Source organism: Trichosurus vulpecula, chromosome 6 (assembly GCF_011100635.1).
Source record: "Trichosurus vulpecula isolate mTriVul1 chromosome 6, mTriVul1.pri, whole genome shotgun sequence".
Taxonomy (NCBI): domain Eukaryota; kingdom Metazoa; phylum Chordata; class Mammalia; order Diprotodontia; family Phalangeridae; genus Trichosurus; species Trichosurus vulpecula.
The window spans coordinates 222,169,883-222,192,363 of record NC_050578.1 but is presented as its reverse complement, the minus strand read 5'-3'; the positions used below and the strand labels follow the sequence as shown (position 1 = coordinate 222,192,363).

Genomic DNA, 22,481 nt, shown 5'->3' with positions numbered 1-22,481 from the left:
TGTGACCCTGAGCAAGTCACTTAAGTTATTTGCTTCAATTTCCTTAAATGTAAGACAGAGATAACAACAGCAACTACCTTGCGAGTTTGATGTGAGGATCAAATGAGATATTTATAAAAAGCACTTGCCACAGTGCCTGGCACATAGTAGGTACCAGGTAAATGTTTATTCCCTCCCCCCCTTCCCACAAAGGATGACTCTCTGGGGAAAGGATTAGGATAAGAGAAATGTGGAAATGAAGACGATGTAAAAATCAAAACAAATCAATATAACATTTAAAATGAAAACAATACACACAATGACTACAAGATAAATGGAAAGAACAAAAGAAAATGAAATTGATTACTGTGTAATTATAAAGAACAATTTGGTCAAAGAGAAGAGTTGAAAAAATGTATTTCCTCCTCCTTCAAAGAAGTGGGTAATGATAGTTGTGGCATATCATCAGATTTGGTTGATATGTTGGTTGATTTTGCTAAACAGCTTTTTCCTCTCTTTTAAAAATGATATTAAAAAGGATGGCTTGCGAGGGAGAAAGATATTTTAAAAATTAAAGTAATGTAAAAAGAGATATCAACAAAACATCTAAAAAGGAAATAAAGAACAAGATTTCAGTCACATAACCACGATTAGTCTGTTTTATTGCCTTGGAAAAGTTGCACAATTAACTATGTCTCAAACTTACCTATTAAAAATAAAGGGATTCATAAAATGTTTTTTAAAGAACTGCTATGTCTTCATCAAAACAATGTTGTGGAGCTACTATGATTATGTTATCTCATAGCATTTCTTCCATAAACAGGACACTATCAAGAAGCATTTATTTAATGTCTATTACATTCCAGGTACTATGCACTGGACTAGGCCCACTGGGAATATAAACACAAAGAATGAAAATCCCTCTTCCCAAGGAGCCCCCTAATCAGTTCACTATCCAATTCACACAGTGGCTATTTCAAAATTTTTCATTCCTCCCATTGCACCCCCTGCCCTTACCCTCTCAGCTGAGGACCTGGTCTTATACTTCACTGAAAAAATTGAGGCCATTTATTTGCCAAGGGTTCCATCATCCTCTCATCTCACATCCCTGAGATGCCTTCCCCAGGTATCTCCTTCACCCTTGTCACAAATGAAAAGGTGAACTTTTTCATGGCCAAGACAAACCCCTCTTCATGCACTCTTGATCCCATCTCATCCCATTGGTTTCAGCAGACTGCCTCTTCTATCACCAGTTTTTCAGTGTCTCCCCATCTCCTGACTACTTCCCTGTTGCCTGCAAACACATCCTTCACTTGACCCAACTACCAATGATAGCTATCACCCTATATTTCTCCTCCCCTTCATGGCTAAATTCATTTACAATAAGTGCCTCCACTTACTTTCTTCTCAATCTTCAAACCCTCTGCAGTCTGGCTTCTGATGTTATCATTCAAATGAAAAGTGTTCTCTCCTAAGTTGCCAATGATCTTGATGGCCAAATCTAAAGCCTATCTCAATCCTCATAACTCTTGACCTCACTGCAGCCTTTGATCCTGTTTATAACCCTCTTCTCCTGGATACTCTCCCTGGGTTTTTTATGACACTACTCTTTCCTGGTTTTCTTTTTACCAGTCTGACTACTCTTGAGTCTTGCTTCATTCTCAATATCTCACTGCATTGTCCACTCATATATATCCTCTATGAGGGGCACAAAAGACAACTTTTCAAAAGTAAACCATTATGATCAGAAAACCATTTTTTCAATTTCAATTCACATATATTTAAGTGTAAGACTAATAGCATTTATCATATGTTATAAGTACTAATTTATATACGCCCATTATAATGGTGCTAGGTAACAATCTGCTCACATAGCAACAAAAATGTAAGGTCTACTGGCTAGGTAAAAAATTGTTTAAAATATCAGGCAGTCCAAATGTTAGGTATCCAGACTCTATGATGCCTTTTATTCCATTTTTTTGCATGCAAGTTATTTCTGGTAACATACTATAGTCTACTTACACCCATGACTGTCCTTTGAATTCTTATAATTTTAATTCCTCTGATACCACAAAGGAACATGGTTCACTGTAATGCCATCTAGCTAGGAAATTATTATTTTTTTTCTTTGTAGAATTTCCTTTTATTTAATATTTTAGTTTTCAACATTGATTTCCACAAGATTTTGAGTTACAAATTTTCTCCCCATTTCTACCCACCTCCTCACCCCAAGATGGCATATATTCTGATTGACCCTTTCCCCAGTCTGCCCTCCCTTCTGTCAACCCCCTTTCCCCGCTACCTCTTCCCCCCCTACTTTCCTGTAGGGTAAGATGCCCGATTGAGTGTGTATGTTATTCCCTCCTTAAGTCAAATTCAATGAGAGCAAGATTCACTCATTCCCTTTCACCTGCTCCCTCTCCCCTTCCATTAGAAGTGCTTTTTCTTGCCACTTTTATGTGAGATAATTTACCCCATTCTATCTCTCTCTTTCTCCTTCCAATATATTCCTCTCTCACCCCTTAATTTTATTTTATTTTCTTAGATATCATCCCCTCATATTGAACTTACCCTGTGCCCTCTGTCTATATATATGTATTCCCTTCATCTACTTAATACTGAGAAAGGTCTCATGAGTTACAAATATCATCTTTCCATGTAGGAATGTAAACAAAACAGTTCAACTTTAGTAAGTCCCTTATGGTTTCTCTTTCCTGTTTACCTTTTCATGACTCTCTTGATTCTTGTGTTTGAAAGTCAAATTTTCTATTCAGTTCGGGTCGTCTCATCAAGAAAGCTTGAAAGTCCTCTATTTTATTGAAAATCCATATTTTGCCCTGGAGTATTACACTCAGTTTTGCTGGGTAGGTGATTCTTAGTTTTAATCCTAGTTCCTCCTAGTGACCTCCGGAATATCACATTCCAACACTAGGAAATTATCAATATTAAAGACACGGGCTTTGTAGCAGTATGTAAGTTTGTGATCATTAAAGGCAATGAATGCACTATTTCCCAAGGGTGATTCAGCTCAAATCTCTTACTTCTCAATTTTGGGGCTAGTCCATTATATACCTATAGTAGTTAAGCAAAGATGCAACCATTGAAGGAGTAATTCAATGGGTTTAGCACCCAGCTTGAGTAGCAACATGCATATTTCATCCACTTTGTTTGCAGACAGAGCAATATCTTTTGCATTAAAGTGAATTTTAGTAAAAAGGTTTTATAAGCAGCTAGATGGCACAGTGGATAGGGCCCTAAACCAGTAGTCAGGAAGACCAGAGTTCAAATTCATTCTTAGACAACTGTGCAACACTGGGCAAATCACTTAACTGTTTACCTTTGTTTCATCATTTGTAAAATAGAGATTATAACAGCACTTACTTCCCAAGGTTGTTGTGAGGATAAAATTAGGTAATGCTTGTAAAGTGCTTTGCAAATCTTAGAGTGCTAAATGCCAGCTACTATTATTATTGTTACTGATTATTATAGTGTTGTAGGACTTTACACAATTATTATAATGTTATCTCTAAAAAAGAATATTTTTAGATCCTGGAAAGGAAGTAGCAATCTTTTGTTTGGACCTCATAATATCTATAATTGCTTTTTAATACCTTGTTTGATGTTAATACTCGAGGAATTACTAAAGGAAGTAATCTCTAAAGTCATGTCTAGAGTCTTATACTATTTGGAAAGATTTTTCTGAGGAGAAACTTTAAGGTTACATTTTAGTCCAAGTCAAATTATTTCTCAAAATAAACAAACAACAATAACAAACAATGGCACTCTGTCACTGGTTTTCATAAAGTTAAATGTTTCTTAAACCAACTCAATAAAATATGAATCACTAGCTTAAAAAAAATTTTCTTACTTTGAAATGGTTTTACAAAAAGCGGCTACCTCTTCATTCTGGATTCCGACTTCTTGTAAAAGAGAACTTCCAGCTGACAAACTGCTGGTCCCATTGTCTTTCTGTAATTAGAACAAATGCTTTTATTTTAATACTAAGGTTTTAAAGAGTAAATAAAATATTCATAGCAGGAGTATTCAAATTTCATGAACTATTTCTGTTTCATCGGGCATGGCAGTGCACAGTTAAAATCCCTGTTACAGGGCTGAGGCTGTTGGATATTGTGAGCTAAGGAATTCTGAGCTGCAGGGAATGGAGTCAACTGGGGATCCCAATTAAATTTAAAATCAATATAGTGAGCTGTAGGGATCAGGGATCATCCAGTTGCCTAGAGAGAGGTGAATCAGCCTAGGTCAGAAATGGAGCAGAAGCTCCCATTCTAATGGTAGTACTACCAAGTCCCTAAAGAAGCCCTTGCACTTTCAGCCTGGAGCAGATACAGAGATCCAGTCTTTTTTTAAAAATTGTCTTTCAAAGCATGCTTATTTAAGAGAAATAAATAGCAGAAAAAGTACTGGTCTGGAAATGCCTGTTAGCAATCCCATTTTTATTTTACTTAACTAGCTATGTCATGCAGAATAATTATTTAAGCTGAGTCTCAGCTTCCTCTTCTGCAAAATGAGGAGGATAGACAAAGGGGAGGAGGCCTCTAAGGTAGTTCTCTTATTCCAGGATTCTTATTTTCAGCAAGCATAGATTAAGAGAGTCCATTCCATCCAAAATCTTACTGAAGGATGTTAATAAACACTTTGGAAATGATAATAGTTGCATGGAATAAAGGAATTACTCTGCCTTCAGAGAAAGCAATCAAACCCATTTAGAGCAGAATATTCAGTATATGCCCTAAATTTAGGGGGAAAAAAGCTTAGGACATTCATCAAATGGTTAGTTCTTTATGTATAAGTATGCTTTAAAAATCAGTGGATAATATGAAGTTCATATGTCTTATATATGGAGTCCTATGGCAATTAAAACTTATGTTTTAATAGTGTAAAATGCACTAAGACTTTTGGAGCACCCTAATAAAGCTTAACTAAAAACACGACAACTGGTTCCATCACTTCTTGGAAAACTGAGTGAGAAATAGAAGCAGTATAAGATTTTACATTCTTGGGCTCAAAGTTCACTGCAGATGGCGACTATGGCCATGAAATTAAAAGATGCTGCTCCTTGGAAGGAAAGCTATGGCAAATGTGGACAGCAATACACCCTGCTGACAAAGTTCACATAGACTTTCAAACTATGGTGCTAGAGAAGACTTTTGAGAGTCGCCTGGACAGCAAAGAGATCAAATCAGTCAATACTTAAAGAAATTAATTCAGACTATTTACTGGAACTAATACTGAAACTAAAGCTTAAATACTCTGGTCACATAAGAAGAAGAAAGGATTCACTGGAAAGACTCTGGTGTTGGGAAAGATTGAAGATAAAAGGAGAAAAGGGAAGGCACAGCATGAGACAGTGTCATGGAAGCAATGAACATGAGTTTAGACAGACTTCAGGAGATAGTAGAAGATAGGAAGGGCCTGGCATTCTATGGTCCAGGGGATCATGAAGAGTCAGACATAACTTAATGACTGAACAACAACAAATTAAAGCTTTAAATGCACTACAACTTTTGGGACACCCTGGATATAAACATTTTGACAGAAGCTATAAATTAAATTACACTTCTGAACTAAAAATTTACATCTGGGAAAAAGTTTTAGATGAATTCAGCACCCAGGTACAATGACAACACAAACTTCATGCTATCTGAATTGACCCCAATTGAAATTATATGTTTTCTTCAAAATGGAAGCTAGGAAACCTTCTTCAAATGCAAGTTCATAAGAATATTATAAAATGTTAGCATAACTTTAAAGATAAGCGTTGTATTTCAATCACCACAACCCAAAATACTTTGTGTGATATCTTATACTGAAAATTCAGCATTTCTTTAGAGAAAGTCCCATTCATAAGTACCTCTAACCCTAAAAGGATATATTAGATTTCTACCAAGTCCAAGATCCTTAGCATGGAGTTCAAGGCTCACCATAACTGACCCAAACATTCTCTTCTAGCCTTTTCTCCTACTACTAATGAATAAATCGATAAAAAGGCCCTTATTAAATGTATACCATTGCCTGACACTGTGCTAAATGGTAGGGGTACAAATAGAAAAGTAAAGCAGTTCCAATTCACCAAGAGCTCTTACTCCAATTACAGGAAACAATACAGATACATGGCTTAGCTGGCAGGGTGGATGGGAAAGCTTAGTGGTCCTTAGTGATCCTTACCCTACAGCCTCTAGACCCACAGCAAGGGCTGGGAATCAGGAGGGTGTAGTGGTGGGGCAAACAGTAAAGACTGGTGATCCTTCAGTTTACCAGAAAGCCCAACTGGTGACTTCCTGTTCATGCAATCAATTTTCAGAAGCTAGGGCTGCCCTGCAAAGGAAGAGTGGGGATGGGGGAGCTAAGGAGAGTTGCAGAGACTCATCCCACAACAACTGGGAAGGAGGCTGGGTGGGCCTGAGAGTTATAGTGGAGCAAAGGCTCTGGGATGCCTCTAGAGGTGAGGATGGGGAGGGTGGGGGTTGAGTCCGGTCAAGGGGAAGAAAAGGGAACAGTCCTTTGGCAAAAAGATTGAGGGGAAGGGGGAAGCTTATGGGACCTAGTGGCAAGAGCTGGAGATAGGAAAACCTCTACGCTCTAAGATAGTAGTGTTAAAGTCAAATTGAAATGGAGGTGGGGGTTGAGAGAAGGGACACCAATGAACTGTACAGGTTACATATTTACTTTTAGAAAACCACATGTTAACATTAGCCATGTCCTATTTTATTTTTATTATTTTGTTAAATATTTCCCAATTGCACTTTAATCTGGTTCTTCCCACACCAAGAGCTGCAAGCTCTAGGCAATCTGGTTGATGTTCGCAATTCTAACACATCACATTTTCTTTCTTTATCCACCCAACATTCAAGGCACATATCCACTGTTACCTTACTTAAGATTTCATCATCACCAGCTCCAGAAATGATTACTCCCTCTTCTGCACTCCTATAGTACTTTGTACTAAACATCTGGTATTTATATTTTTGGGGTGTGGGAGAAGGGATCTATGTCTTTATTGATATAGAGGAACTCCCAGTGAAGAACCTCCCTCTTCCAAAGGAGATCAATACCTGTTCTGCAAATCCTAATCTAAAAAGAGCTGCCTGCGGCACTGGGAGATTACTTGCACAGTAACAATAAAGGAGGGCTTAAACTCCAAGGCCAGCTCTCTACCTCCTACACCAGTGGTATCAGGCTCAAAAAGAAACAGGGCCATGAAGCCATACATAAGGATTCCTGTGACCACAGTGACTTAGAAACGTGTGCATGTGTACGTGTGTGTATTTTTTTTAACCAATACATCAACACATTTAAATCTATAGGAACTACATTTTAATCTGGCAGTCCTTGGGAGTGTGGTAGGTTTGAGTGTTTGACACCTCTAATCTAAATCATACTGCCTCAACCACACTGACTGCTGCTTTGTACTATAGCTATTCTTATGTATCTCATATTCCCTACCAAAATATAAACTCCTTCAGGGGCATAAAATCAGGCTTATGGAACTTGAGTTTCTTAGGGGGGTACTTAATATTTTAATTTGTTGAATGTATCAGTCACATAATTTTCTAAAGGTAATTTCTTATAAAAAACTAAGTCCGGGGGGCAGAGCCAAGATGGCGGCTGGTAAGCAGGGACTAGTGTGAACTCCCTACCGAGTCCCTCCAAAAACCTATAAAAAATGGCTCTGAACCAATTCTAGAACGGCAGAAAACACAAAACAGCAGAGGGAAGCAGGGCTCCAGCCCAGGACAGCCTGGATGGTCTCTGGGTGAGGTCTATCCCACACGGAGCTAGGAGCTGGGAGCTGGGAACGGAGTGGAGCAGAACCCAGCGTGAACGGTGTGGACCATCCAGACCAGAAGCTGGGCGGAGGGGGCCCTAGCGCCCTGAATCAGTGCGCTGCGGCAGTTAACCAGACTCCTTAACCCACAAACATCAAAGACTGCGGAGAAGGTTAGTGGGAAAAGCTGCAAGAGTGGAAGGAGTTCGAGGTCCCGCTTCCAGCCCCGGGGGCAGTGGAGGTGGGGCAGCTATAGCTGCAGTTGCTTCCGGCCCCAGGCCCACCTGGTGGGAGGAATTAAGTGGCAGATCAGAGCAGCGGTGCACAGCCTGCTGAAGATCTAAGCCCAGTCCGGGTTGGGGGTTGGGGAAGGAGCAGTGCTGGTGTGGCAGAGCTGGCACCTCCCCCCCAAACGTGGAACATAGAACTCTCTAGTCTACAAGCAGTCATACCCCACTGAAAAACTCAAAGGTCAAGTTAGTTGGCTGGGCATATGGCCAGGCAGCGAAAACGCACCCAGATTCAGTCTCAGACTTTGCATTCTTTCTTTGGCGACAAAGAAGACCAAAACATACAGCCTAAAGAAGACAACAAAGTCATAGAGCCTACAACAAAAGCCTCCAAGAAAAACATGAACTGGTCCCAGGCCATGGAAGAGCTCAAAAAGGATTTGGAAAAGCAAGTTAGAGAAGTAGAGAAAAAATTGGGAAGAGAAATGAGAAGGATGCGAGAAAATCATGAAAAACAAGTCAATGACTTGCTAAAGGAGACCCAAAAAAATACCGAAAAATACACTGAAGAAAACAACACCTTAAAAAACAGACTAACTCAAATGGCAAAAGAGCTCCAAAAAGCCAATGAGGAGAAGAATGCCTTGAAAGGAAGAATTAGCCAAATGGAAAAGGAGGTCCAAAAGACCACTGAAGAAAATACTACTTTAAAAATTAGATTGGAGCAAGTGGAAGCTAGTGACTTGATGAGAAATCAAGATATTATAAAACAGAACCAAAGGAATGAAAAAATGGAAGACAATGTGAAATATCTCATTGGAAAAACCACTGACCTGGAAAATAGATCCAGGAGAGATAATTTTAAAATTATTGGACTACCTGAAAGCCATGATCAAAAAAAGAGCCTAGATATCATCTTTCAAGAAATTATCAAGGAGAACTGCCCTGATATTCTAGAGCCACAGGGCAAAATAGAAATTGAAAGAATCCATCGATCGCCTCCTCAAATAGATCCCAAAAAGAAATCGCCAAGGAATTTGTCGCCAAATTCCACAGCTCCCAGATCAAGGAGAAAATACTGCAAGCAGCCAGAAAGACAGCACAATTCGAGTATTGTGGAAACACAATCAGAATAACCCAAGATCTGGCAGCTTCTACATTAAGAGATCGAAGAGGCTTGGAATACGATATTTCAGACATCAATGGAGCTAGGATTAAAACCTAGAATCACCTACCCAGCAAAACTGAGTATCATGCTCCAAGGCAAAATATTTGGACCTTCAATAAAATAGAGGACTTTCAAGCTTTCTCAGTGAAAAGACCAGAACTGAACAGAAAATTTGACTTTCAAACACAAGAATCAAGAGAAGCATGAAAAGGTAATCAAGAAAAAGAACAAGAAAAAGAAATTGCAAGGGACTTACTAAAGGTGAACTGTTTAGTTGACATTCCTACATGGAAAGATGATGTGTATGATTCATGAGACCTCAGTATTAGGGTAGCTGAAGGGAATACGCATACGTATATGTTTATGTATATATATATATATATGGGTGAATGTGTATGTATGTAGATATCTATGTGTGTATGTATATATATATATATATATAGAGAGAGAGAGAGAGGGAGAGAGGCAGAGAGCGGACACAGGGTGAGTTGAAGATGAAGGGAAGATATCTAAAAGAAATAAAATCAAATTAAGGGATGAGAGAGGAACATACTGAGAGAGGGAGATAAGGAGAGACAGAATGGGATAGATTATCTAGCATAAAGGTGGCAAGAGGAAGCAGTTCTGTGGGAGGAGGGGAGAGGGCAGGTGAGGGGGGAATGAGTGAACATTGCTCTCATCAGATTTCGCCTAAGGAGGGAATACCATACATACCCAATTGGGAATCTTACCCCACAGGAAAGAAGAGGGAAGAAGATAAAAAAAAATGGGGGGGATGATGGAGGAGAGGGCAGATGGGGGTGGAGGTAGTCAAAAACAAACACTTTCGAAAGGGGACAGGGTCAAGGGAGAAAATTCAATAAAGCGGGATGGATTGAGAAGGAGCAAAATATAGCTAGTCTTTCACAACATGAGTATTGTGGAAGGGTTATACATAATGATACACATGTGGCCTATGTTGAATTGCTTGACTTTTTAGGGAGGGTGGGTGGGAAGGGAAGAGGGGAGAGAATTCGGAACTCAAAGTTTTAAAAACAGACGTTCAAAAACAAACAAAACTGTTTTTGCATGCAACAAGAAAATAAGATACACAGGCAATGGGGCGTAAAAATTTATCTTGCCCTACAAGAAAGGAAGGGAAAAGGGGATGGGAGGGGAGTGGGGTGACAGAGGGCAACACTGACTGGGGAACAGGGCAACCAGAATATATGCCATCTTGGAGTGGGGGGGAGGGTAGAAATGGGGAGAAAATTTGTAATTCAAACTCTTGTGAAAATCAATGCTGAAAACTAAATATGTTAAATAAATTTTAAAAAATGTTAAAAATTAAAAAAAAAAAACTAAGTCCACTAACAGGTAATACATAAGTTCTGTTTCCTATCCGCTTCTTGAAAAAGACTTTTTGATTTTTATAAGTTTGTTGTTTTATAGCAACTTCACCTATGCAGATTGTAATCCTGCCAAAACATTTATCACCCAATAATAAACTCTCTTCAAACTTAGCTAGCTTGGTCCTCACACATCAAATAGTTTGTTGGTAGGTCTGTACCGCAAGCCTATCCAACCAGTTTGTACTGTGAAAGCTTAGGTTCTTGTGGCATAGTTTTCAAAAATAAAAATCAGGATCATTTCCATATCAAAAGGAGGCATCAAAATAGGCCTTGAGTAGAAGAGATTATGAAATATTTTATAAGTACAAAGCAGTAACACCCAAAAACAAAAAATGCCCAAACTATAAGTGGTAGCAGTATTACATTCAATAATTAGTACATGGAAGCTCTGGACTTGGAAAGATTCAAGTCTAAATTCTGCTTCAGACACTTACTAGCTTTATGAGGCTGGGCAAGTCATGAACCTCTCAATCAAATGAAATAATATTTGTAAATCATTTACTATAGTGCCTGGCACATAGTAGGTACTTAATAAATGCTTACTCCCTTTCCTTCCCTCTCTGCCTCATTTTGTTCATCTAAACAAAAGGGATAATACCAACATTTTTATTACAAGATTGTTGTGAGGATACACAAAATAACAAATGTAAAACACTTAGCAAACCTAAAAGCACTCCATAAATGCTGGCAATTACTATTTTATGAAACCATCTTTTCTTTAAATGACCTATTTTAAGAAGTTGGCGGGGGGAGCCAAGATGGCAGCTGGAAAACAGGGACTTGCTTAAGCTCTCCCCAGATACCTCCAAACACCTGTAAAAAATGGCTCTGAACAAATTCTAGAGCTACAGAACCCACGAAATAACAGAGGGAAGCAGATCTCCAGCCCAGAATGGCCCGGTCACTGGGAAAGGTCTATAGCACTGCACTGGGAGCAGAGCGGAGCCCAGCGTGGGCCATGCCAGGACAGACCAGGGTGGTAGAGATGGAGTGAGCAGGCCTCAGGGCTATGAATCACTAAGCTGTAGCAATTACCAGACTTCTCAATCCGCAAATGCCAAAGACAACGGGGCAGGTCAGTGGGAAAACTGCTGGATCTGGGTGACAGGAGTGTGTGGGCTGGCCCCAGCCCCAGGGGTGGCAGAGGAGGTTGGGCAGCAGCAGCAGCAAGAAGCTCTTGCTTCCAAAGCTTCAGAGTTAGCTGCTTCATGAGTCCCTGGCCCACAAGGTGGGAGGAATCAAGTGGCACATCAGAGTGGGAGTGCAGGGAGTGCTTTGCTGGTACAGAGGCAGGGTTCTCTTTCTTTGCCCTGCCTGGATCTAGGTCGAAGTCCTAGTTGGCAGTTCTTTGGGGAGAAGGAGTGCTGGTGTGACAGAACTTGCAGTGACTGTGGAGAGAGAGTCCTCCTGGTAGCTACACAGCAGAAAGGAGTGCTTGAACTCACAGACCAGACCAGAGGCCAGGAAAGGAGTATCACACCACCTCAGAAAACAACAGTTCAAGGCCCCTGAAGCTTGGGACAAAGCACTCACCACTCTGAAGGCAGTCATATCCTAACAAAAAGCTCAAGGGTCAAGTAATTGACTGAGACCATGAGCAAGAAGCGTAAAAGGACTCAGGCTCAGACTACAGAATCTTTTTTGGTGCCAAAGAAGATCAAAACATACAGCCAGAAGAAGTCAACAAAGTCAAAGAGCCTACACCAAAAGCCTCCAGGAAAAATATGAATTGGTCTCAGGCCATGGAAGAGCTCAAAATGGATTTGGAAAAGCAAGTAAGAGAAGTAGAGGAAAAAACTGGGAAGAGGAATGATAGTGATGCAAGAAAATCATGAAAAACAAGTCAATGACTTGCTAAGGAGACCCAAAAAAATACTGAGGAAAATAACACCTTAAAAAATAGACTGATGCAAATGGCAAAAGAGCTCCAAAAAGCCAATGAGAAGAATGCCTTGAAAGGCAGAATTAGCCAAATGGAAAAGGAGGTCCAAAAGACCAGTGAAGAAAATATTACCTTAAAAATTAGAATGGAGAGTGGGGGGGGAGGGTAGAAATGGGGAGAAAATTTGTAATTCAAACTATTGTGAAAATCAATGCTGAACACTAAATATGTTAAATAAATAAATTTAAATTAAAAAAAATAAAAAAAACTCAAGATAAATACCTGAGTCAACTACAAAGGCCTTATGAAGGAAGATGCTCTATCCACCTCCAGAGAAAGTACCGATAAGCAGAAGCATGTATAATACAGCTTTACGTGTATGTGTGTGTGTGTGTGTGTGTGTGTGTGTGTGTGTGAGAGAGAGAGAGAGAGAGAGAGAGAGAGAGAGATGAAGAGCCAGAAAGAGAAGAGAGACAGACAGACAGACATTCAGAGACAGAAAGAGAAATGGTGGCCTTCTCTAGTATAGAGTAGGGAAGAAGGGGAAAAAAATTGCACAAGAGAGAACAAAAGAAAACTCAGCAGGAAGCACAGAAAAGCAGGGTAGTTTTTGAAAATAATGTATAGTATTTATTACATAGTTTTTTTTAAGTAAACTGACGTGGAGAGCCATGGTTTCATACTGAATCTTCTTTTTGTATTGTAATGTATACATGGACTTTTTGTCTTTTTGTATTTAAGTTCAAAATGAATAAAAAATAGGGATAAAAATTTAAAAAAAATTAGAATGGAGCAAATGGAAGCTAGTGACTTTATGAGAAATCAAGAAATTATAAAACAGAACAAAAAGAATGAAAAAATGGAAGACAATGTGAAATATCTCATTGGAAAAACCACTGACCTGGAGAATAGATCCAGGAGAGATAATTTTAAAATTATTGGACTACCTGAAAGCCATGATCAAAAAAAGAGCTTAGATATCATCTTTCAAGAAATTATCAAGGAAAACTGGCCTGGTATTCTAGAACCAGAGGGTAAAATAGAAATTGAAAGAATCCACTGATCGCCTCTTGAAAAAGATCCCAAAAAGAAAATTCCTAGGAATATTGTAGCCAAATTCCAGAGTTCCCAGGTGAAGGAGCAAATATTTCAAGCAGCCAGAAAGAAACAATTTGAGTATCGTGGAAACACAATCAGAATAACACAAGATCTAGCAGCTTCTACATTAAGGGATCAAAGGACTTGGAATACAATATTCCAGAGGTCAAAGGAACTAGGATTAAAACCAAGAATCACCTACCCAGCAACACTGAGTATAATACTCCAGGGCAAAATATGGACTTTCAATAAAATAGAGGACTTTCAAGTTTTCTCAGTGAAAAGACCAGAGCTGAATAGAAAATCTGACTTTCAAACACAAGAATCAAGAGAAGCATGAAAAGGTAAACAAGAAAGAAAAATCATAAGGAACTTACTAAAGTGGAACTGTTTTGTTTACATTCCTACATGGAAAGATGATGTGGGTAATTCATGAGACCTTTCTCAGTAATAGGGTAGCTGAAGGGAATATACATACATACATACATACATACATATATATGTACATATACATATACATATATATAGAGGGGGGCACAGGGTGAGTTAAATATGAAGGAATGTTATAAAAAAAAATCAAATTAAGGGATGAGAGAGGAATATATTGAGAGAGGGAGGAAGGGAGAGAGAGAATGGAGTACATTATCTTACATAAAAGTGGCAAGAAAAAGCAGTTCGTTGGAAGGGAAGAGGGGGCTGGTGAAGGGGAATGAGTGAATCTTGCTCTCATTGGATTTGACCTGAGGAGGGAATACCATACACACTCAACTGGCTATCTTACCCCACAGGAAAGAAGGAGGAAGAAGATAAAATGGTGGGGACGATAGAAGGGAGGGCAGATGGGGGAGGAGGTAATCAAAAGCAAACACTTTTGAAAAGGGACAGGGTCAAGGGAGAAAACTGAATAAAGGGGGACAGGATAGGAGGGAGCAAAATATAGTTAGTCTTTCACAACATGAGCATTGTGGAAGGGTTTTGCATAATGATACACATGTGGCCTATGTTGAACTGCTTGCCTTCTTAGGGAGGATGGGTGGGAAGGGAAGAGGGGAAAGAATTTGGAACTCAAAGTTTTGAAAGCAGATCTTTTAAAAACAGTTGTTTTTGTATGCAACTGGGAAATAAGATACATAGGCAATGGGGCATAGAAATCCATCTTGCCCTACAAGAAAGTAAGGGAAACAGGGATGGGGGGAAGTGGGGTGACAGAAGGGAGGACTGACTGGGGAACAGGGCAATCAGAATATATGCCATCTTGGACTGGGGGGGGGGGTAGAAATGGGGAGAAAATTTGTAACTCAAAATCTTGTGGAAATCAATGCTGAAAACTAAAAATAGTAAATAAACAACAAAATATTTTTTAAAAAGAGATGGCTTTATTTTCTCATTTCCTATTCTGATTCCTTCTATTTCTTTTTCTTCTCTTATTGCTACTGCTAGGACTTCCAATACTATATTGAATAATAGTTTTGACCATGGGCCTCCTTGTTTCGCACCTGATCTTACTGAGAAGGTTCTAGCTTATCCCAATTACAAATAATGCTTGCTTTAGGTAAGTGTCTTATCAATTTAAGGAAAAATCCATTTATACCTGTGTGGGTCAGAAGACCACTGACTCAAGTCAAAAAAAGCGGTTTCTCAAGTTAGGAAAAACAGAAGCTTTATTTGATCAAGTCTCGAGAGAGTTGGGCATCTCTCTCACTACCAGGGTGGAGTAGCAGTGATGAGGAAGGCGAGGAGGAGAAGGCAAGCAGGGAGATATATACACTTGCACAAACAATTCTAAGAAATCCCACCCCCACAGGCTGGACCCCCCATCCCCATTGGAGGGAGACAACTGGTCTCACAATCTAACCAGGAATAAAGAAATAAGATTTTACCCACTATAAGCACAGAAACTACATAATTATCTTATGAGGGAAAATAGGTGAGGGGAGGGGGAGAGGGGAATACCATCTGATTCCCTGAAATCATATCATTTACAGGAAAACGAAACTAAGGCCTGGTGAGGTTCACATCCTAACTAAATTTTTAAGTACTATCTCTATTTTGAATATTGCGTTGCCTGAGTTACTCATAGGGAAGCTTTCACAATCTTGTATTCTACTCACAGCTGAGGTGAGATCTATAAATCAAAAGAAGGAGGGGGAGAAATACATTCCTAAAGGCTAAATAATCAGATTCCCACAGGCTCAAATTTACCCCATCTCCCTTTTCTCTAAATATTGATTCTCAAACATTTTAGACAGATATATATATATGTATTCCCTGTGAAGCCTTCACACTTTATTCTCTCACTACCTCACACATACCTATAATTTCAAGTGTTTTCAATAGAAATGAGTGTTGTACTCCATTAAAAAGCCTTTTCTGCATCTATTGATATAATCATGTTACTTTTATTATTGATATAATCAGTTATGTTAATAGTTTTCCTTATATTAAATCATCCCTGAATTCCTGGTATAAATCCCTTGTTTTAAACTTTTAGCTACCCTTCTATGTAGGATGTTTGCTTCCATATTCATTCATGAAACTGGTCTATAATTTTCTTTCTTTGTTTCCTGGCTTAGGTATCGGTAATTATCAAAACTATCTGGTACTGGCTAAGAAAAAGAAAGGTAGAACAGAGAAAAGAGAAAGAGAAAAGAAAAAGAAAGGTGGAACAGAGTAGACATAGAATTTACAGCAGAAAATGACTATAATAACCTTGTGTTTGACAAGTGTAAAGATTTACATTCTGGGGATAAGGATTCATTATTTGGTAAAAATTGTTGGGAGAGCTGGAAAGCAGTATGGCAGAAATATCTTACACCATTTACCAAGATACAGTCAAAATGGATACATGACCTGGATATATAGAGAGAGATATTACAAGAAAATTTGAAGAACATGGAAGATATTACCTATCAGATTTATGGATGGGCAAACAATTTAAGAGACAGAGAGCAATATGAGCTGTTCTGTAGAAAGGGAAGAGAAGGCAGGTGAGGGGGAATGAATGAATCTTGCTCTCATTGGATTTGACCTGAGGAGGGAATACCATACACACTCAATTGGGTATCTTACCCCACAGGAAAGAAGGAGGAAGAAGATAAAAAAGGGGGGACAATAGAAGGGAGGGCAGATAGGGGGAGGAGGTAACCAAAAATAAACACTTTCAAAAAGGGACAGGGTCAAGGGAGAAAATTCAATAAAGGAGGAGAGCTTAAGAAGGAGCAAAACATAGTTAGTCTTTCACAACATGAATATTGTGGAAGGGTTTTTTTACATAATGATACGCACGTGGCCTATGTTGAATTGCTTGCCTTCTTACAGAGGGTGGGTGGGGAGGGAAGAGGGGAGAGAATTTGGAACTCAAAGTTTTAAAAACAGATGTTCAAAAACAAACAAAAAAAAAAAAGGTTTTTGCATGCAACTAGGAAATAAGATACACAGGCAATGGGGTGCAGAAATTTATCTTGCCCTACAAGAGAAAAAGGGAAAGGGGGATGGGAGGGGAGTGGGGTGACAGAAGGGAGGGCTGAATGGGGAATGGGGCAACCAGAATATATGCCATCTTGGAGTGGGTGGGAGGGTAGAAATGGGGAGAAAATTCATAATTCAAACTCTTGTGAAAATCAATGCTGAAAACTAAATATATTAAATAAATTAAATTTTTAAAAAATTGGGACCTTAATTCAATGTTGGTAGATCTGTAAGCTGATCCACCCATTTTGGAGAGAGATTTGTAATTACGGCCAAAGAGTTATTACCCTTTGACCCAGCAATACCACTATTAGGTCTGTTTCCCAAGATGGTTAGGGAAAAAGGAAAATAACCTATATGTTCTAAAATATTTATAGCAGCTCTCTTTGTGGAGGCAAAGAACTGAAAATTGTGGGGATGCCTGTCAGTTGGGGAATGGCTAAAAAACACTGTTGTATATGTTCATGATGGAATATTACTCTGCTAAAAGAAATGATGAGCTCAATGATTTTAGAAAAGCATGGAGAGACCTCCATGAAATAATGGAGCAAAATGAGCACCACCAAGAGAACACTGTATACAGTAACAGTAATATTTTTTTTTAAGAACAACTTTGAGGGACCAAGACATTCTATTATAAAAACTCAAAGTAACCACAAAGATACTATGAAGGAAGATGATGTTTGCATTCAGAAAAAGAACACACACACACACACACACACACACACACACATCTGTGTCTAATGGTAGCCATCTCAAAGTCTGTGGGGGGAGAGGAGGGGAAAGAAAGTTACACAATAACTTTACTGTATATTTGAAAGGAAAAGCAATTTGTACATAATGGATCTGCAATTTCAGGTACAATTCTCTGTTTTTCTATTCCACTTTGTTACAGAAATGCTTGTTTTATTTCTTAAGTTCAGAATAAAGTAAATTTAACAAAAAAAAAAAACAAAAAAAAAAAACAAAAAGAGAGTTCAAGTACCAAGGAGTCATAGTTAAGATCATCTAAGACTTGGCAGCTGCCAGTATTTAGAAGAGAAGATCACAGAAGCATTGTACGTGCACACACTCATTCTTTTACCTCACTGGGTGTTTGGTAGAAAACAATAGCTTGGCACCCAGAACCAGGGCTATTTAAAACTACAAGTATACAAGGTGTCCCCAAAATCTTAATTTAGTATTAAGCTTTAATAGCTTCAAACTGTACCAAGACTTTTGGAATACCCTGTACTAAGTTCATGACATTCCCAATTTTAGTAGCCCTATTGGAAAAAAAAAAAAGGAAATGATGGGTCATATACTCAAGTGCTTTCCAAACTTTTTTAACTCCATTAGTAAAAAAATTTTGAGCACTCATTTCCAATGTCAATATTTGCAAATTTACAAATTATATGCATGCACTACTATACTAATGATCATATATATTATAAAACATAGACAAAATTGAAATAAACAGAAAATGAGATAAAGATGAAATAGTGTTTGATCCTAGTATTAATGGTTAGTCATTGGAGTCTATTGAGTAGGAGAGTGAAATGGTTAAACCCATACTTTCGGGAAAATCACTCTGACATCTGTGTAGAGGACAGATTAGAAGAAGATACTAGAAAGAGCAGATACTTCAAGCAGTGAGACAAATAAGGCATATGCTTCAATAATTCAGGCAAGAGACCATGAGGACCTGAACTAGGGTGGTGTCTGCATGATTAGACAGAAAAGAACACATGTAAGAGATATTTCGGTTCATAAAATCTGGCCATCAATTGGATATGTGGATGTTATGGGAGGGAAAGTAAAGAATAAAAAATAACATTGAATATAAGTATGACGGTGCCGTTGACAGTTTATAAAAAAGTTTAGAAAATGGACAGGTTTAGAGAGAAAGATATACAATGATATCTGCAATCCGGGATCACAATTTCTCTTATCTCCAATCTCTCAAATCAGCTAAAAGTTTCTTTACTGCCTATAAATATTTCTAAGTCTTCACCATCAAAAAAAAAAAAAAAACCCTTTACTTAATCCCTACATCTCTCTTCCCCTATGTGGCTATAGGCTTTAAGAAAGCTACCTGACTTCCAGTGCCAAGATGGTGGAGTGATGAAGGAACCCTCTGAAGCCCTCCCAAATTCCCTTCCAAACAACTAGAAAACCACCTCAGAATTGCTCTAGGAGCAGGGAAGCAGCTTATCAGCATGGCAGGAAAGGTCTGTCTCACTGAGGTGAGGTCCAAGAGGTGCTACAGCAGCCAGCCTCACAGCAGGGGGCCTGCAGCAAAGCTCCAAGCGTGGGGCAATCCACCACCAAGGCTCCTGGCCTCCTGCAACCCAGCAGCCCCTGGGCAAGTGAGCAGTCTCTACAGCTCAGCAAGGCCCCCACAGTGAGCCCACACGCCACACAAGCCAAGGTTGTCTTGACTCCACTGCTGATTAGTAGTGAAGCCCTGCCTCAGTGCAGGGCAACAGTGAGACCCCACTCCTGGGGCCTGCCAGCAGAGAGCCCTTGCTTCCATAACAAGCCAGCAGCAGGAGCCTACTCCTGAGGCAGGCAGCTAACCCACAAACACAGGGGAGGCCAAAAGGCCTCCCTGCTCTTACAAGCAAAAAGGGAACCCTACCCTCTAGTGAAAGCAAGCAGCTAAGCCCTTGAAGCCCAGTGAAAGCCAGCAGTAAGACACTGAGCCCCAGCACAAAAACTCTGGTACAGTACAAGACCAAAGCCCAATTCTCACATAAAAACACCAAGTCACAAAAAGGGCAAGAAAAAAAAAACACCCCAAACCCTTGAATATAGAAAGTTACTATATGGGGACAGGGAAGATCAATGCATAAACTTGGAAGTGGACAATAGTGTCAAAATGGCAACAAATGAAGTTTCAAAGAAAAATGTAATTTGGTCTCAGGCCCAAAAAGAACTGGATGGGCTTAAAAAGGATTTTAAGAAGCAAACTAGAGGAGAAAAAAAAATTGGAGAAAGAAATGAGAGTAATGCAAGAGAATCATGAAAAAAGAATCAAATAGCATGAGAAAATATATACAAAAATTTACCAAGGAAAATAACTCCCTAAAGAATAGAATTGGCCAAATAGAGAAGGAAGTACAAAAGCTCACTGAAGAAAATAATTCCTTAAAAATTAGAGTTGAGCATGTGGAAGCTAATGACTCTATGAGACACCAAGACATAAACTCAAAAAAGTAAAAGGAAAAAAGTAGAAAAAAATGTGAAATTTCTAATTGGAAAAACAACTGACCTAGAAAATAGATCCAGGAAAGATAATATAAGGATTATTGGACTACCTGAAAGCCATGATAAAACAAAACAAAACCAACCAACCAACCAAAAAAAAAAAAAAAAAGCCTGGACAACATCTTTCAAGAAAATATCAAAGAAAATTGTCCTGATATATTAGAACCAGAGGGCAAAATAGAAATTGAAAGAATCCATCAATCACTACGTAAAAGAGATCCCAAAATGAAAACTCCCAGGAACATCACAGCCAAATTCCAGAACTCACAGATCAACTCAAAGATCATTTGACAAGCAGCCAAAAAGAAACAATTCGAATGTTGTGGAGCTACATTCAGGATTATACAGGATTTGGCAGCATCCACATTAAAGCACCAGAGGGCTTGGAATATGATAGACCAGAAGGCAAAGGAGTTAGGATTATAACCAAGAATCGCCTACCCAGACAAACTGACAATAATCTTTCAGGGAAAAAAAAGAGACATTTAAGGAAACAGAACTTTCAAGCACTCCTAATTAAGATCAAAGCTGAATAAAAAATGTGACCTCCAAATACAAGACTCAAGTGAAACACAAAAAAGTAAAAAACAAACAACACATAAGGAATTCAATAAAGTAACTATTTATTTCTATGTGGCAAGATAATATTTGTAACTCTTAAGAACTTTATTGCTATAAGAGCAATTAGAAAGAGTATATATAGACAGAGGGTGTAGACATAAGATGACTTTGATGGGATGATATCCCAAAAAACAAAACAAAAAGGTGAGAAAGAAAGTTGCACTGGAAGAAGGAGGAGGGGAGACTGAATGAGGTAAATTATCTCACATAAAAAAGGAATAAAAGAGCTATTATAATGGTGGGGAAGATGGAGGGGTGGTGAGCAAAGCTTAAACCTTACTCTCATCAAAATTGGATCAAAGGGTATGGAATAACATACACACTCAGTTGGATATAGAAATCCATTTAATCCCATAATAAAGTAAAAAATGGATGGAGATAATAGAAGTGTGTGGGGGGGGAACTAGTAAAAGAGAGGACATATTGGGGAAGGCAGTGATCAGAAGAAAAACACTTGTGAAGAGGGAAAGGGTGGGGGATAAGAGAGAGGAGGGGGATAAAGAAGGGGAAAACAGCATGGAGGGAAATACAGTTAGTTATCTTAACTATAAATGTGAATGAGATGAACTCATCCATAAAACAGAAGTGGATAGCAGAATAGATTAAAAACCAGAATCCTACAATACGTTGTTTATATGTGAATGAGATGAACTCATCCATAAAACAGAAGTGGATAGCAGAATAGATTAAAAACCAGAATCCTACAATATGCTGTTTACAAGAAACACATCTGAAGCAGAGAGATGCACACGGGGTAAAGGTAAGGGGCCAGAGCAGACACTACTATGCTTGAGTTGAAGCAAAGAAAGTAGGGGTAGCAATCATGACCTCAGATATAGCAAAAGCAAAAACAGATGTAATTAAAAGAGATTAGGAAGGAAACTTTTGGTGAAAGGTACCTTTCAAGGAATTATCAAGGAAACCTGCCCTGATATTCTAGAACAAGAGGGTAAAATAGAAATGGAAAGAATCCAATGATGACTTTGATCTGGGAGCTCTGGAAATGAAAATTCCTAGGAACAGTATAGCCAAATTCCAGAGCTCCCAGACCAAGAAGACAAATATTGCAAGCAGCCAGAAAGAAACAATTCAAGTATTATGGAACCACAATCACGACAACACAAGATTTAGCGTCTTTTACATTAAAGGATCAGAGGGCTTGTAACATGATATTCTGGAGGGCAAAAGAGCTAGGATTAAAACCAAGAATCACCAAAAGTGAGCATAATCCTTTAAGCAAAAAAAAAAAAAAAAAAAAAAAAGAAATTCAACAAAATAGAGGACTTTCAAGCATTCTTGATGAAAAGACCAGAGATGAATAGAAAATTCAAGTTTCAAATACAAGACTGAAGAGAAGCATAAAAAGGTAAACAGAAAAGGGAAATCATAAGGGACTTAATAAGTTAAACTGTTTATATTCCTACATGGGAAGATGATACTTGTAACTCCTAAGAACTTTCTCATTATTAGGGCAGTTAGGAGTATATATAGACAGAGGGCATGGGTATGAGTTGAATATGAAGGGATGACATCTAAAAAATAAAATTAAAGGGTGAGACAGGAATGTACTGGGAGAAAGGGAAAGGGAGAGATAGAAAGGGGTAAATTA

General features: G+C 38.7%; 1 protein-coding gene across 2 annotated transcripts in view; it reads right to left on the bottom strand.

Moving 5' to 3' along the window:
- The window catches only part of PIK3C2A (phosphatidylinositol-4-phosphate 3-kinase catalytic subunit type 2 alpha), a 170,782-nt gene that overhangs the window by 82,726 nt on the left and 65,575 nt on the right, over window positions 1-22,481 (bottom strand). For both annotated transcript variants that reach the window (XM_036762752.1, XM_036762753.1), the window contains exon 3: window positions 3,848-3,948. In XM_036762752.1, the coding sequence (XP_036618647.1) occupies window positions 3,848-3,948 (101 nt within the window). The remainder of the gene's footprint in view (window positions 1-3,847; window positions 3,949-22,481) is intronic.